The sequence below is a fragment of the Aulostomus chinensis genome, chromosome 9, assembly GCF_037954235.1.
Source record: "Aulostomus chinensis isolate RoL2024-O1b breed Wild chromosome 9, RoL_Achi_v1.0, whole genome shotgun sequence".
NCBI lineage: Eukaryota > Metazoa > Chordata > Actinopteri > Syngnathiformes > Aulostomidae > Aulostomus > Aulostomus chinensis.
The window spans coordinates 22,156,431-22,173,532 of NC_141328.1; the positions used below are offsets into that span (position 1 = coordinate 22,156,431).

Genomic DNA, 17,102 nt, shown 5'->3' on the forward strand with positions numbered 1-17,102 from the left:
AATATTGCACTCAATGAATAATATTTTCTATTAAACACTGAAGTGGCGTCAACCACCACTGCTCATTACATTTAGTCTTCCCCAGCAGCAGGAAGGCAATTAACAAGACAATTGCGCCCCAACAATGAATTTATAACATTCTGATGAACACTGCCACAAATGTCTTTTTTTAGGATCAGATAGGAGTACTTATCAAACCTAAATCCACTGTGAATCGTCAAAACAATCATTCATAAAGCTTAATTCATGTTTATTGGAGAATCTTAAGATATAAACTGGAGATGGCGATAAAAGATGAGTTAAAAAGTCCTCTGTTGTTGATGATCAGGGTTGCAAGTAAAGAAAGATCATTGTTTCCTGGAGCACCAGCTTCTGGTTGGCACATCTGGTTCTTCAAACTGGTCAGTAATTGTACAGATTAACTGATTAGTGCTGGACTTTCTTTCATGAAACAACACCACCAGTTCAAAATGTTTCAAGTACTATTTGATTAAATATGCCTTCGAAACAAATATTCCCATCAGAGTAAAGTGTATTTTTCTGCTAATAAGCAACATGTAATAAAATGGCGAGCAACATTTTAGCTGCCAATTGTCAGCATGTTGCCGCTGTGAGGATGCCAGCGTGCTAATATTAGCATTTAGCTCAAAGGGCTGGTGCAACAGAGAACAGTCTTACAGAGTTGCTAGCATGTCTGTGGATTAGAAACTGTTTGGTGAATAGCGGGTGTAAGCTGCAAAGTCCATACAGACTGTTAACCAAAGACCACCATGCTTCCAGGACCACCATCCTGTGACTGTGTACGGCTGTGTGGTTGAGATCAGGCCCTTCATCTTGCTAATAAATTTTAATGGAATTTTGTGTTTGTTTGAATATCTTGCTTTTTCCTTCTCTTTCAGGGCTCCAATGGGTCAGATGGGTAGCCCCAAGCCTGGCATGCAACAGGGAGTTCATGGAGGAGTCGGGATGGGAGGAATGGGTGGAATGGGAGGTGGTAGAGGAGCAGGAATGGGCTCTGGCGGAATAGGGTCCAGAGCTGGTGAACCCTATCGCCTGGCCACCCATGAGAGTCCAACCTCCCCCCGACATATGCAGTCTGGCCAAGGGCTCGGTATGGGGCAGGGCACGGGGCCCGGCCACGGGATGGGTCATGCTCCTGCCGGTTCGGTCATGGGAGGCCACGGAGGACAAAGTCCAGGTCAGCACGCCTCTCGTCGAAATCTCCAAGTTGACTTCACCAGTTCAGGCGGGTCCAGGACAGGCCGCTCCCCTTCTGTGTCTCCTGATCGTGGCATGACGCCCACTTCGCCCTACTCAGTGCCGCAAATCGCACCCATGCCAAGCAGCAAACTATGTCCAGTGTGCACCACCACAGAGCTGTCCAACCCACCGGCTGTACCCAACTACAACACCTGCACCCAGTGTAAGGCCACTGTGTGCAACCAGTGTGGATTCAACCCAAACCCGCATCTCACTGAGGTAGGTCAGGTGTGCGACTGTGTGTTGTGGAAGTGTTGAGGGAATTGTGTATGTGTGCATGTGTGCATTTGCAACGTTTCACTTTAACTCCGTTTTCATCTTTCTTTCTTTTTTGCACATTTGACTCTTCTCCCATTACTCATATTTTAGTTTTATAGTTCCAAAGGCAGAATCGGAAAGCTGATAATACTGATTTATAGTTATGGACTAAGTGTTTGTGCACTAATATATTTCAATACCATGGAGGACAGAAATCGCTATCAATTTATTTATCAGGTTGAGACAATGAACAACAGAATGAGAAATGTATTCTGTCTGGAAACAGAGCTGGCTGAGTTTGACAGGATGAAGAATATTTCCGGCCAGTTATTAGAGCGAGGGAGGGGAGAGAGAGAGAGGGAAAGCGAGAGAAAGAGAGGCGCGTTTTCCTTTTTTTGTGTGCTTTTTTTACACCTTTGGCTTGAATGAGATTGAATTGAAGTGAGTGAATGAAGGGAATGAGTCAGTGAAGAGAAAGTGATAGAGGGAGAGAAGGATGGTTTGATGCGCGTGAGATAAATGAGGTCATGAAGAGAGAAAAGGAGAGTGACGGAGAGCGAGAGTTGTGCAGATTTGTGTCCAGTCATCCGAATAACACACTGCATGTGACTGTGAGATGACTTTTAAACCTACCGTTTTAAGTACATCTCTAGTTGTACTTCCGTTGACTTACTTTAATTCTAGGGGCAAATATTTGAGTACAACCATCGTCGGCTGCACTGGTGTTGACAAAAAAAGCGTCGTATCATTGACCCTCCTTTTGGTTGTTACAGTATTTAATAGAAAATACTGATAAGAAAATATACGTTTGAACATAAAAGCAAGACCATGTTTGTGTTTGTGGGTTGTAGGTGTTTACTTCAGGACTGAGAGTTGATTTGTGATTAGTTTAAAGACTCAGACAGCGGCAGTTCTTCTTTCCTTCTCTCTCTGTTAATGTGGAAATGCAAGATACACAAGGCATGACCGTGTGTGTTTGTGTGAGTGTGTGTGTTTGTGTGTGTGTGTGTGTATGTGTGTGTGTTTGTGTTTGTGTGTGACAGACAGCGGAGTTATTTTGAGATCGAGTTTTGGATGATGAGGACAGAGGAGGTTAAGATCCCTCCTCAGTGGAATGGAGGTGGACTACTTTGGTGACAGGTTCAAACTGTCATTGTCAATGTGACAAAAATCAAATCTCATCCTCCCTGGACACACAGGAAAGATTTTATAATAGAGGACACAAAAAGCACAAGGCCACATCTCATAAGTTAGCCGTGCTAGCCCATTGATTCCTACATCACAATCAGGGGTTTTGATGTGGTGGATGGCACAATAAGTCGACTTCTGGATGAAACGCGCATCTGTTGGGCTGTCGTGTACAATTTTTCATTCTTGGCACCTGCTAATCTATGTACACTTGTTATATTCTCCACCCCAATGCTCCACGCCAGCATTGTAGCGTTTATTACAGGGTGATTTTCAATAACTTACAAGGTAAAATCACTAATATAATCTACTTTACTCTGCACGCCATCTTTCTGTAACTCACAAGATACATTTTAGACCTGGCTACATCACTTGACTCTCAACAAGAAACTGCTGGATTCCAAAACAAGATCAAGAAAAATAACGAGCGAAACATCTCCCCAAAATATCCTATCAGAAGTCTAAACCATCATGTTCATCTTTCAGCAGATCAAAATCATTGCAAAATTATTTGTACATCACGGATCACCAGGAACAAGATGTCATTGTGTCACCATTCAGTCCCTGGAAAGAACATAGTGCAGAAGCCCCGTCTGGATTCACGTGAATCTTAAAACTATTAACATGACAAATACAGTAGGAACCAAAGTCATGGATTCTGTTTCCTCCTGGGAACTCTTTGCCCCCATCGGTAGTTGCACCAATCGCATAGACTCAAGTTTAGATAAGATTAACTCTCTACCCGCCCGCTCGGCAAAAACGGAAGGTGAGAGTCAGTTTCCTCAAATGTCGTGTCCATGATAAGATGAAAAAAAATTGAAATAAATAGTATATATGTATATGTGTGTGAGAGAGAGAGAGAGAGAGAGAGAGAGAGAGAGAGAGAGAGATACAACCTTATGTATGAGCATGATGTGGCAGAGCTCCAGCCTTGTTGTGTCTGCAGCTATGGATTAATACTTAAACTGAACATTATCTGTTATTATCGCAGCTAATCAATGTACTTTGTGTCCCGGTAATCTAATAAGCGCAGCCTGTCTACATATCTGTCGTACTGCACTCTGATTCCATTTGCATCAAATAACATTTAGTAGACTTAGGCAGGCGAGGCAAAGAGATTATTTTATATTAACAGGTCAGGTGTGGTTCATTATGACTGTTAAACAAGTGCAAAGCTGCTCTCAGGTTATCAAAGGGCTTCTTCTACGTGTGTACATTGATGTTGGCTTATTAAAGAACATGAATTGCGGAAAAAAATACTTAAATAATGTGAATAAATATGATTTCTGCATTTAAGGTGTACCTTAAATGCACATGATTCCTGCAGGACCTTCACAGTTGCTTTAACTGAGCATCCCCCATCATTAGCTGTCAATCAACACACGCTCAGCCGAGGTCATCGGACTCTTATTGGAAATAAGGTTCTTCATTTGACCTTTGTGAGTAACATGATTTATGGAGCTTGCCTTGCATTGAAATACACCTATTGTAGCCAGTAATGCACTGAAAGACAGGATCTAACTGTGCATTCAAGGTACGAGTGAAGAGAAACAGCCTGAGAATTTTCCTTTGTCAAAGTTTAGGTTGGAACCCAATCTTGGCTTGAAATAGGTTTGAAATTGGACACGTTAGGAAAGAAGATACAATTCTGGTGGCCATAATTACTTGATACAATTGGGACATGGCAATCTTCCAAGAAAACAAATACTTTGGTTTGGAGTTTGAGATAAAATGACAAGTAGAAACAGCAAAAACACATTTTTTAATTAAGAAATTATTGCAGATATTGTCATTATTATTACAAATCCTGATAAGCCGTGTATTTCTAATGTTTCCATCACAAGAAAATGTCCTCAAAAAATCAAGCGGAAGCTGTGAGTCACTCCTATTCAGATAATCCGTCTATTTTTGAGACGAGAACCATCTGTAATGTAAAAATGTCTCCTCCAAAAATTAAAGGTAGCATTTCTCTCTCTCAAATGGACGGGAAGTATCTCGGAATGAACCAGATGAACCCGTTTTTATTTGATGGCTTTGTGTGCGATATGTGCTGGCATTGTTAGTTTAGCACCTTAAAAGGATAAACCAGAGTGTTGCAGCTCTTATGAATATGGATGAGGGATTTTCAAACACCCACACACGCTATGTGTTTGCAACTCATTTATATGAGTTATCCAGTCCTTGGAAAGGAACACCTGGGACAGACAGTAAAAACCTTCACTGTTGCAGTCCATATCTGACTCAAATAAATGATGGAGGCTCCCGACTGCGTTTATGCTCCTCAGTCGTGCACAAATAAAGGCTGACCTCCAATTTTTAATGGGAAGAGCACAGCCACTGCGTAAGCTACTGGGGTAAGGGAAGTATTTAGATCCTTTACTTCTATGAAAGTATTAATGTCTGGAAATGAAAATTTTACAGGTGAAAGTGAGCATGAAGCAATCAGGATGTGACTCACGCAGGAAAATACTCCGTTTGTGTAGAAACGATCAAGATAAAGATGGATTTTTGCATGAATTAATAGATTGAGCAGAAGCCCTGGACTGAAGCAACATTAGCATATAATATCTACATAAATGTTTCTTCTTTCTGATTTTTTTTTTTTTAATATCCCTCAGTGTAGTTCTGAGGATGGTCTGGTTGCCCCTAGCAACACATTCAAGTCAGTTGTGATAAACATGAATAGGAGGAGATGAGAGAGTAAACACATGTTTAGAGCAACAGGGGATGGGTGGAGGGGAAGGGGGTGGAGGGTTGGGGGTAGCTCTGTGCGGGGGCGGTGGGCCTGGTCGTTGTGGTGGGCTGTGGTTGCCCCGCCTGGGCGTGGGGTGTGGGCGGTTGTTAGCCTCGCCACTGGCGGGCCCCTTAGGGGGCTCTGGCCGGATCTCTGGCCGGACGGGCTCTATGCCCCTGGGCTCAGCTCTGTCCGTGCCCTGTCTCTCTGTGGGCTGCCTCCAGGCGGGGGTTGCTGCTCCTATGCTTTCCTGCGGGTCCTGACATGGGTTGGGCCTGTGGCTGTTTCCTGGGGGGGAGGTGGCCTAGGGCTCCCTGTGTTCTGGGTGTTTCTGGGTGCCCTGGTGGCTTGGTCCTGGCCTGCCTGCTATCCTGGACTGGGGGTGTGATGTTCTGTTCCCCCACATCAGCTACAGTCAGCTACCCACAGCATCCAAGACAAACTGTAGCACACACATACACACACACACACACATACACACGCACATACACACATGCCGTGCACAACTGATCCATAATCACACACTCAGACATTTATTTGAAAAATTATGTTAAACCAAATGGTAAATCTGCACTGGAAATTCTGCAACCAATGTTTTTCCGTTTTTCTCTCTCTCTCTGTTATTGTTGTTACTGTTTTTTGTTTGTTTGTTTTTCTGCTATTGTTGTTGTTTTTGTGTGTGTGTGTGTGTGTCCCCCCCCCCCCCCCCCGTCTTCCCTATCCTGTCCCTGTTCTCTCTTCCTATCCACTCCTGAGCCTCAGTCCGGTAGCTTTATCAATGAACCAATACTATTCCAAATAAAATTAAGCACAAATGGTGATAGAAGGAGTTTATTAGATTCCTCCTTTGCAGAGTAAAACTACTTCAGTACAACAAGGCACCAGGAACATCGATACTGCTCGCCCCAGCTGCTGAGCAGGACAGGTTAAAAAAAACCAACAACAAAAAAACACATGTTTAGAGATGGAGAACATTAAATATTGTCTGCGATCGTGTCAGCGCAAATATTTAACCTGCAGCTGAGCTAACCTGAATATTCGCTTTTAATCCAGAGAATTTCCCAGTCTTGGGACTAATAAATGATCATGGTATCTTATTTTATTTTATATTTAACAGTCATGAAGCGTTTATTCACAATCAAGCCCTAAATTATACTCCTCCCTCTTGAATACTTCATCCTTCACTACCCCGAGTGCTTTCGTTTTGTTCTCCACAGAGAATTCTGTTCTTCTCCTTTTCACATACTACTTACACGATTAAAGCAAAAAATATCAAATAATAATATGTGAAAGTGAGTGTTAGAATGCCACTTGTGACTTGCTGAAACATTCTGTTCTGCTCTCTGTAGGTCTTGTTTTTTAGTATTTGATGATTTGTGAACAGCTGCATTTTGAGCTGCTCTCTGTCTCATGACATGGAGAAACCTCAGCAAACCCGTTGCGTTGATCAAACAAAACAAGCAAAAACAGCTCCGTGCTGAAATATGATTTTTTTTTTTTTTTTTACTATAAAGTGACTTTATAAGCCATTAGTGAAAGTAAAGTGATGCAAGCAATTTTGTGAAAGCTTTTATCCAAAGGGACCCGAGTGGGCGACCCAGCGTAAATGGGAACTTTTGCCCTCTAGTGGTAAAACAACACAGTGACAAAAATTGTATGAGGAAAGAGTCCGTTAACAGTTCTTAGATTCACTGCAGATTAATGTCATCTGTCCTCATGTATATATTCTTCATTATAATGCCTTAATGTATCTACACCGCAATGATCAAGGTGGAATGAAATGTCACAAAACAAAAGATACTACCTATTCATCCAGGTTGTTTTATAAACAACAAAGAAAGGTCATTTACATGCAGTGGAACTTATCATCTCCAGTGTGCATCTTACTCACAAATCGGCTACAGTCTGGCTTCTTCCTTCCTTGCTGTGCAGCACTTTAAGATGCAAAAATGCCACCACTGTTCTATAAACTGAGAGGAAGCTATTTGCTAGACAGTAACGCAAGCAAACATAAGGGAACCTTGACTCACCAGATCCCGCGGTCGCTGTGACGTCCCCCTGCTGGATGAAAACAAAGGACAAATCAACTGGAGCCTGCAGCTGCTGGCTTTAAAAACCTACACGAAAGAAAAATAACGATGTCTTACTCGCACGCATATTCTAATTATTATTGCTCAACAAGCCTGGAAACTTGCTGTGCTTCATTCCTGAGGAATTCCAGGGACGATTACATCTTCATAAATAACTGATAAAGACACAAACAGTGGTCTGTTACTCATACATTTCTCCCTCTTAGTTATTATAATCATATACTTTTATTTTTTTCGCGTGTGTGTAGTGTGCAGATGAGGGGAGATGAGCCATGACATGTTCCTGACTGCAAGATTACATGCAGCGACACAAAAAAAACCCAACAAAAGAAAAAGGAAGGAAACACAGAAACATCGTGTGTATTTCCACTTAGCAATAGGAATCTGAAACAGGTGCAGTTTTAAAGTAAGTCGTCCGTAATCGATGTTTATTCACCAGTCTGCTTCTTTCATTAAAATGAAATTCATCACAAAACCACTGAAAAAAATGAAAGAAAAAAATAGCCCTGCTTGAATTGCCCTGTGCTGTAGCATTGTAGTTTTATCTTCTTTTGTTTACTTATTTATCTAGTTACTTAATTTTCCTTTTTTCTTTCTTTGGTTAACTCTCTCTCTCTCTCTCTGTGTGTGTGTGTGTGTGTGTGTGTGTGTGTGTGTGTGTGTGTATGTATATATATTTATATCTATATATCTTGCTGTATCTCTCCCAATGCAAACCCACCCACACTGTTTTGTCTATTTCTTCCTTCCATTGTTTTTTTTCCCTCATTTTTCTTTGCTTTTTTTTTTAAAATTGTGTTTTTGTCATTTGAATTTAAAAACCCATCCTGTTGATGTCTCTCTACCATTTGCCATGGAAGACGTTTGGCAGCGCGTCTTCTTTCCTGTTGCCTGTTTGTTGTTCAACAGACTGCAGACTAATTTTAGACTCAGCGTGCACGTAGGGATGCTCACAGAAAAGTGTGTGTGTGTGTGTGTGAAGTGGATTAATTAGTTTCCGGAAGAATCCGCACATTGTGTTTCTCTGTTCTCTGCTCAAATCTGAGGAACTGACTGTCACACACATTTTGTGCGTGCGTGTGTGTGTGTGTGTGAGACTTAATTGTGTTCAGTAATCAGTAAACCACATATGGGCAATTTGAGTGATTTATCGAGCCTTTCTGAGCCCTCTTCCTATTTCAGTTTTTATTCATTTTTTAAAAATAACCGCCATGATTATGTATTGATTTTAGTGTATTTACTTGTTTATGTACAGAATTTGCAGACGTCGAGGCAGCAGTGAGGAAATGATGAGCAAGCTGCAACATTAAAAACAAAGTAAAAACACACATTTTTACATATTGGAAGAAAAAACAACCTTGATCTCTGAGAAAGTTCATAAATAGAAATCTAAGATTTTACTGGAGACATGCTGCCAACAAGCATGAGAAGAGTGGAAGAAGCTCTATAATGGAATGAGTTTGGATTACCTGCATGGATTTACTGACAGTCAGGACTTACTGATCCTTTGCTTTTATCCCTTGATCTTGACACCATGTTGAAGCAGAGAGGGAACGAGAAGGTTACAGGGGGGTAAAAACGTATTTATTGATCGACTTATCTACCCACTTTGCCTGTTTCTCTCCATATACTTGCATTCATCCCTTCATACTTTAGAGTCATGGTAGAGAATTTACTGAAAGTCTGACTGGATTAACCAACTACGGGTGTGCTGTAACTGTGTGCTGCAGCTTAAATGTATGTGGGGTGACAGAACAAATACAGATTAAGGATCCAAATGGGAAGACCGTGTTGGTTATTCCCTTTTAAAATGTATATTGCTGTTATTATGAAAAAAACACATTGAATAATGGATAAGTTGCCGCTTCTTTGTTTACACTTAAAAGTTTTGCATAAATAATTGTTGCTGTGAGTCAAAAGAGGCCGCGCTCGAACCAAATAACCACACCTTTCAATAAAAAATTCCTTGACCTCTTACTTCAAATAGCATTAGATTTGCAAAGAATGCATTCGTGCTTGTTTGACCCAAAGTTTTACTGCTTTCAGACTTGATGTCTTGGAACTTGAATGTACAAATCTTGAGATGTTGCAACTTTATCGCACAGGCAAAGCGGCAAAGTCAGTTATAGAGTTGTTTTTTTTCAGGAGCTTCGCTGGATTCCTGTTGATTCTGCAGGTTTTCAGATCCGCGTGTCCTCCATCCAAAACTGTGTTCAGCTTGTTTGATATCAGGATGAACAAATATACACAATGCATATTTATTAAATACCTGCAGTGATCCCCTGCAGCAGAAACTATTAGGCTTTCTCACCATTAACCAAGGCTTTGCACATTTATATTGGAGGCACAGCAGTGTAACTTCTCCATTTCAATCTCCCAACGTGCCGACGGTGATTAATATTCCGTGTTCTTCTAAAAGATATCACACACAGTCCGTGTTGATCCAGTGATAAATGCTGACAGCGGTTGTCTCGACCAATGCAAGCATCCCAGACAATTTCTTTTTACTGCGTGTTGTTTTTCCATGTAATATTGTGCCTTTAATCATTAATTAACATTTAGACAAGCCGCTTTCGGTAATTATAAAAGTTTCCATGTGAACACTAATGTAGCAAATCTTATGGGCCGTTAAAACTGTTACAAACTTGAGAGGATGAAGAAAACTCTCCAGCAGAAACAGAATTTAATATTATTCAGTCAAGAACATTTTCACAGAATCTGTGCCACTCCAGTTTGTTCATATTCCATCCCCTCACCCCTTACTCATGGCAACAGAACGCCTCATTTATCTAACAGAGGCTCAGTTGGGTTCAGGCCATGTGCTTATGACCATTTCAATTAAATACGGCGCCTTTGTATAAAGTTCTTACTTAAAAATTTGGCACTGCAAAGACATATAACCTTAGTTGAAGTGACTACGCGTTTCTTGCTGGACTCTCTCTCAACACACAAGAGCCATTTACCTTGAAGGCTTCCTACCAACGAGAGCCTTTTCTGACAGAAACATTCGAAAGGGGACTTCTGCTAGAAGAGCAATGAACCAGAGGTCCTGGACAAGATAAATAGTCAAAAGTCAAATTACAACACCAAACCAACAAGCTGTTCTGCTGGTTTGCATCGCCCCAAGACACTCTTGGCTGGAATGATCTTGTTGGGCATTTTTCCAGTTTGTTATCGGTCTATTTTTTGGTTTCTGCAAATTGTTTTTCTTAGTAGAACCAAGAGAGGAATGTACCCTTGACTCTTTTTTTTTTTGTAAATGCCTTAAAAACATTTAAAAAAACACAATCACTTGTCCAAGTACTTAAACATGCCACACACACCTGCTGGTTTCATCTTTTTTTGGTGTTTTTTTAAATAAAGGGAAACTGCATTCAGCCATAATTTGGCGTCTTACTATGGTGTAAATATGATGGAAGTCAACTGTGTCAGGAGACTTCCCCAAACCCCCAAAGTTCATTATCATTATAAGAACCAAAACCAGTCACGGTTTCCTCCGTAATGATGGACATGACCGCGGTGACCTCAATGAGAGGATATATTTTCATTAGCGCAGACGGAGGGTAAGGATTGTAATTCAGACCACCAGGACAAACACAGTGGCAGGTGTCAGCTCTTGCTTTTCCCTCTCCTGTATCTTCAAATTTTACTTTCCATAAAAGGCTCTTTTTAGCTACCTTTTGTGATCTCGCTTGATATTCAGGAACCGGACGGGATGAATTTGGTGTTTCTGTGTTTTAAATGACTTCAATCTGTCCTTTAAAAAAAAAAAAATCTGTTCATCACTCGTTAGTCTAAATGATCCAGGAGGAAATCATCGTATTAAAAAATTAAGACACATGAAAGGCTGAGACCGCGGTCACAATAACAGCACACGTAGTGTTTTAGTCATAACTGGGTTGTTGGTAGCAGGCAGAGTTTAAAGGGATTTTCTGAATCCTGACATGCAATTAAGTTTCGCATTAAGTGTTTGAAATAATCACCTCTCAAACACTGCAGTTCAAGTTCTCTGAAAAGTGTGTCAAAAAATGTAACCAAAGCTGCGAATGAGTTTTGCTCTTGTCCCTGAATGAACCAGAGCTCTGAGACTCCACTTCCTCTGACTGTATTTCTGTCTGTCTGTCACTGCTCCATCTGTCTCTTCCTGCCTCATTCCTGCGTGGTATTTCACGTCCATCTGTCTTACTTCCTCTCTTTCTAACACCCGTCCACCTTTTATTCCACGCCTACCCTCGCTGTCTGTCTCTCACCATCTTCTTCCACTCATTTTCAGTGTGGCTCCTCATTTTCTCCCCATCTTCCTCTCTGCAGTAGAGGAAGCGCTCCTGTCATGCATGGCTGTCTGTGAGTGAGCAACGAATCAAAAAATCCCAGCAGCGGCATAAACCTCCGCCGAACAGCAGAAATTCTATTCGAAAGCCTCCAGTGGCTCTGAGAGCGAAGTGGAGACACACATGCACGCTGTTGTGCACACACATTATGCTCATGAGCAATTCTGAGAGGCGACACATGCGAATACTGTATGTAAGTCATAAGTGAGCTTTTACACACATTTTTCTGTGCGTACACTATCAGCGGGGGACAGAATACACGAATACAGCGTGTTCAAACGAACCAGATTTCCCCAGAGGGTTCCCACTCAATAACACCACATCCAATTAGTAAATCTTCTGACAGAGGTTGGCTGACTGAAGACAAGCATTTTGTCTGTGCAGTAAAAGTGGTCAGTTCAGCTCATTATCATTCCAATAAACAAACTCCAGACACCTTCTGTCATGAAAATGCCTCACCTCAAATCTTCATTGTTTTCTGGAATACCTTCCTCCCCTTATGCTGTTTTACACTTTCCTGTAATGTCAGCAGGTAAAGGGAATATTTTTTTCTTTGCATATTCATTCTATTCGATGTGGGTGTATACTGGCATGCACCTTGCAGTCAGGATTGCTTCCTTCCTTTTTCTTAGGTGTAATAAGGAGTACCTAAGGGCTTTGTTCTTGGCACTCTGCTTTTCTCCTCTTCATATTTAACTTCTTGGCCAAATTATACTTCCATGCAGTCATTGACGTATTATAATTTTTTTTTTCCTATGCAGATTAAACTTCGTTATATGTGCCTATGAAGCCTGAGGATCAAACCCAATTAGTGAAAGATATTTCTGCTTGGGTACTGTGAATATTTCTTTCCTCTAAATTCCCTTTTTTTTTTTTTTTTTTTTTTGATGATTCCCATCTCAGCCATTCGCCATGTAACATTAACTCTCACCAACTGTGTGATTTCTTGAAAGAGCAAATTTAGCAATCAAATTAACATGATTTACCAAATTGATTTCCACTCCATTCAATTATTATATGAGACATTTAACAAACATAATAGCTTTTCATCTTAAAGTTATTTCAGGCCCCCTTGCCTCTCAATGAGTTGGTCTTCCATGTTATTTCTGCCACTGTTTATTCTTGTCTGGTTGGAAAGTCTAATGTTGTAATATATTGAGGCTATGCTGTCAAAGTGTTGTCCATTAAAGCCTCAATAAAAAAAGGGAAGAGCTCAGCTTTGTCAACAGTAGCATATTAGTGATGCCTTACCTTCAAATCAGTTTTCAAAACAAATATTTATTTCATTTAATAAAACAATTACATGGCGGCACGGTGGTGTGGTTGTCAGCACTGTCGCCTCACAGCAAGAAGGTTCCGGGCACAGGAACCTCTTTCTGTGTGGAGTCTGCATGTTCTCCCTGTTCCTGTGTGGGTTCTCTCTGGTACTCCAGCTTCCTCCCACAGTCCAAAGACATCAAGAGAGGATGAGGCTGATTGATACTCTAAATTGACCGTAGGTGTGACTGTGAGTGTGAATGGTTGTCTGTCTCTGTGTTGGCCCTGTGATGGACTGGTGACCTGTCCAGTGTGAACCCCCCCCCCCCCCCCCCGCAACCCTTAACAGGAATAAGTGGAAGAAAATTGATGGATGGATGGAAAACAATTACATAACTAACTGAGGGAGTCCAGAGATCTCACCAAAGACACAAAAGAGTGGCAGCAGTCTGTGCAACCTCTCACGGACCAGAGCTCCTTTACATGGGCGGGGCTACACTTGTCAGTCATCAACACCTATGTCAGTCTACTGATGTCATCAACACCCATGTCAGTCAACTGATGTCATCAACCCCTGCACCAGGAACAGGAAGAGAAAAGAGGGGTAGAGAGCACAGAAAGAGGGTGACAGTTATCAGTTTGAGCTAGGGCTGTAGCGATACACTAATCTCACAATACAATATGATACACGATATTCTGCTCACGATACGATATGTATCACGATACTCCACTCATGATACAATTCGATACACTTGCATCCTTTTATGAAAGATATTAAAGGGACAAAGTGATTTGGTGACATCTTGTGAGTGTTCCATTGACTTGGATTGAATTAATGGAACTGAAAGCATCAATTACACAACATATATGGCTCTGACTGGCAGCTTGTAAATGCTGGACAAAATGAATCCAAGATGTGGTGAAAAAATTAGTTTCATTTATTGAAACTGAGTGCAAATTGTAACTTGCAAGCTACACTGGGAGCCCACCAGGGGTCACTGTCGAGTTTGTCTTTTATGTTGATGAGCGAAGAATAAAAGACAGATGTTGTTCTCCAGACAGGTGGAATGGGAGTGATTAGAATAACTCTTGTCATAGGAGACTTATCCATTTCCACTGCAGGAGAATATAACCTTCCAGCAGGTTATTGTCCCAGGCTACGACGGACAGGAGAGTTTGCAAGGAGTACATGTGGAATGCTAGCGGGAACTGTGGCAATTACCACAACAAGCTAACGCAGCAAGGTAACATCGGTGAGCCAAGGAAACGGCCCGCTACACAGAGCTACTGAGATGGAGGACGTAAGGAGGAGCAAGTGGCCCCACATTCAATTGACAGGCAGATCAATAATAATACATACACATATATTAGCGGTTATTGAAATTATTCTTGTAAGTTGTTGACGCCAATAAATAGACGTCTATTGGAGGTCTATTAGACGTCCAGAAATAGACATCTATTGGACGTCCATAAATAGAGATCTATTGGAGGTCTATTGGACATCCATAAATAGAGATCTATTGGAGGTCTATTGGACATCCATAAATAGATGTCTAATGAAGGTCGATTGGACGTCCAGAAATAGACCTCTATTGGAGGTCTATTGGACATCCGGAAATAGACGTCGATTGGACATCCGGAAATAGACATCTATTGGACGTCCATAGATAGAGATCTATTGGAGGTCTATTGGACGTCCATAAATAGACATCTATTGGAGGTCTATTGGACGTCCATAAATAGATGTCTAATGACGGTCTATTGGACGTCCAGAAAAAGACCTCTTTTGGAGGTATATTGGACGTCCAGAAATAGACATCTATTGGAGGTCTATTGGACATCCGGAAATAGACGTCGATTGGACATCCGGAAATAGACGTCGATTGGACATCCGGAAATAGACGTCTATTGGAGGTCTATATGACGTCCGGAAATAGACATCTATTGGACGTCCATAAATAGAGATCTATTGGAGGTCTATTGGACATCCATAAATAGAGATCTATTGGAGGTCTATTGGACATCCATAAATAGAGATCTATTGGAGGTCTATTGGACATCCATAAATAGATGTCTAATGAAGGTCAATTGGACGTCCAGAAAAAGACCTCTTTTGGAGGTCTATTGGACATCCAGAAATAGACATCTATTGGACGTCCATAGATAGAGATCTATTGGAGGTCTATTGGACGTCCAGAAAAAGACCTCTTTTGGAGGTATATTGGACGTCCAGAAATAGACATCTATTGGAGGTCTATTGGACATCCAGAAATAGACGTCTATTGGACATCCGGAAATAGACGTCTATTGGACATCCGGAAATAGACGTCTATTGGACATCCGGAAATAGACGTGTATTGGAGGTCTATATGACGTCCGGAAATAGACGTCTACTGGACATCCGGAAGTAGACTTTTATATGACGTCAGGAAATAGATGTCTATTTCTGGACATCAGGAAACAGACGTCTATATGACGTCTGGAAATAGACGTCTACTGGATGTCCGGAAATAGACGTCTACTGGATGTCCGGAAATAGACGTCTATTGGACGTCCGGAAATATACGTCTATATGTTGTCCGGAAATACTGTAGACGTCTATATATCTATCCAGCCAATGACATGATACGGTTCAGTTAGGCTACGCAGCCAATCATAGCATTGACAGTGCTTGCGTATGTGCCCTGCCCATACGTGCCGTGGCACCGTGGAGGTTAGCTACCTACCAACAGTGCGGCAGAGATAAGAGACAGCGACGGTAGCTCAGCGGTTGAGTTATAAACCCCGAAAATATTAAAAGTAAACTAATAGAAATTGCTGCTGTAATTTGATTCTTTAAATAAGCCGTGTACCTTGCTATGCTCCCAGGTGTTGAACAGGTGTGTGGCCTCAGCTTGCACTACTGATGTTGCTCACGTTGATCCTCAGTGTGCCCAGACACATGAAAAATTAGAGGGAACAATGCTCGCTGCCATTCTCCTGAATCTCTCATCTCTAACCGAATGAGAACTGCTCTACAGCGACACTAGCCGCTGGGAGACCTATTTGCTCTCCCTTCAAAGTGTGGGACACGGGGGATTTTAATGGGGCTTCATGTATCAATTCTCGCGGCTGAAAAATTGATACTCTCAGGGGAAACCAAATATCAAAATATATCACAGAAATGATAAAATTGCTCAGCCCTAGTTGGAGCTGCCACACTGATCATGGGGGTGGGGTCCATGCGATGGATCTATTTTCCCTCAGCGGGTCTACATCCAGCCCCATCCTCTGAAATAAAAAAAACAAAAAACCCTTAACAGTAGATTAAGTTCTTGTTAGATTCATCTTTTTTTATGTTATTTTGCTTCCATAGTTATCACTTATTCTGTTTAATTTTTTTCAGTCCTAATTTCACATTTTACAATTCTTGAAGAAATAATCACTTGTCTCAACCCCCTGCCCCCCCCCCCAAAAACAAAAAACTTTTGCTTCTACTAAAAGCACCCATGAAACACCTTTAAAGTTAAATATTTCAGAATCAGGACAAAATCATCTTATTGTTACATCACAATGCTACAGAGGTTGAGTTGACATTAAAAATACTTTCTAGTTTAGAGCAGCCATCACACCTCCCCTGACTCTCTGTGACTATGAGTGGCCTCAGAGGGAATAACGCTTCTAACCCTGCCCGTGTTAACGTCCCTTTCTCACCAATTACACACACAGAAACACACTTCCCTCTGTTTTAGAGATTCTTCTAGAATTCCCCTTCGTCCCCCTCAGTCTCTCACCGTCTTTAACTCCCACTCTCCTCGTGTCACTCCTGACCTTTTCCAGTGTTCACACCTTGACAGGCGTCTGTGGCTGTCGGCAAGGGGGAAAAAAAATCTAGGTCACCCGCAGTTAAGGTCTCAGAATCTTCTTCTGAAATGCGAGTTTGATGGCGTGTATGCTGAGATGATGGGGAACGCTTTACGTTTCCATTTGTGAAGCTCTGTGGGC

General features: G+C 41.6%; 1 protein-coding gene across 5 annotated transcripts in view; it reads left to right on the forward strand.

The window, feature by feature from the left end:
* bsna (bassoon presynaptic cytomatrix protein a) overlaps nucleotides 1-17,102 on the forward strand; it is a 134,267-nt gene that overhangs the window by 29,103 nt on the left and 88,062 nt on the right. For all 5 annotated transcript variants that reach the window (XM_086214286.1, XM_086214287.1, XM_086214289.1 and 2 more), the window contains exon 2: nucleotides 900-1,479. In XM_086214286.1, coding sequence (XP_086070412.1) covers nucleotides 900-1,479 — 580 coding nt within the window. The remainder of the gene's footprint in view (nucleotides 1-899; nucleotides 1,480-17,102) is intronic.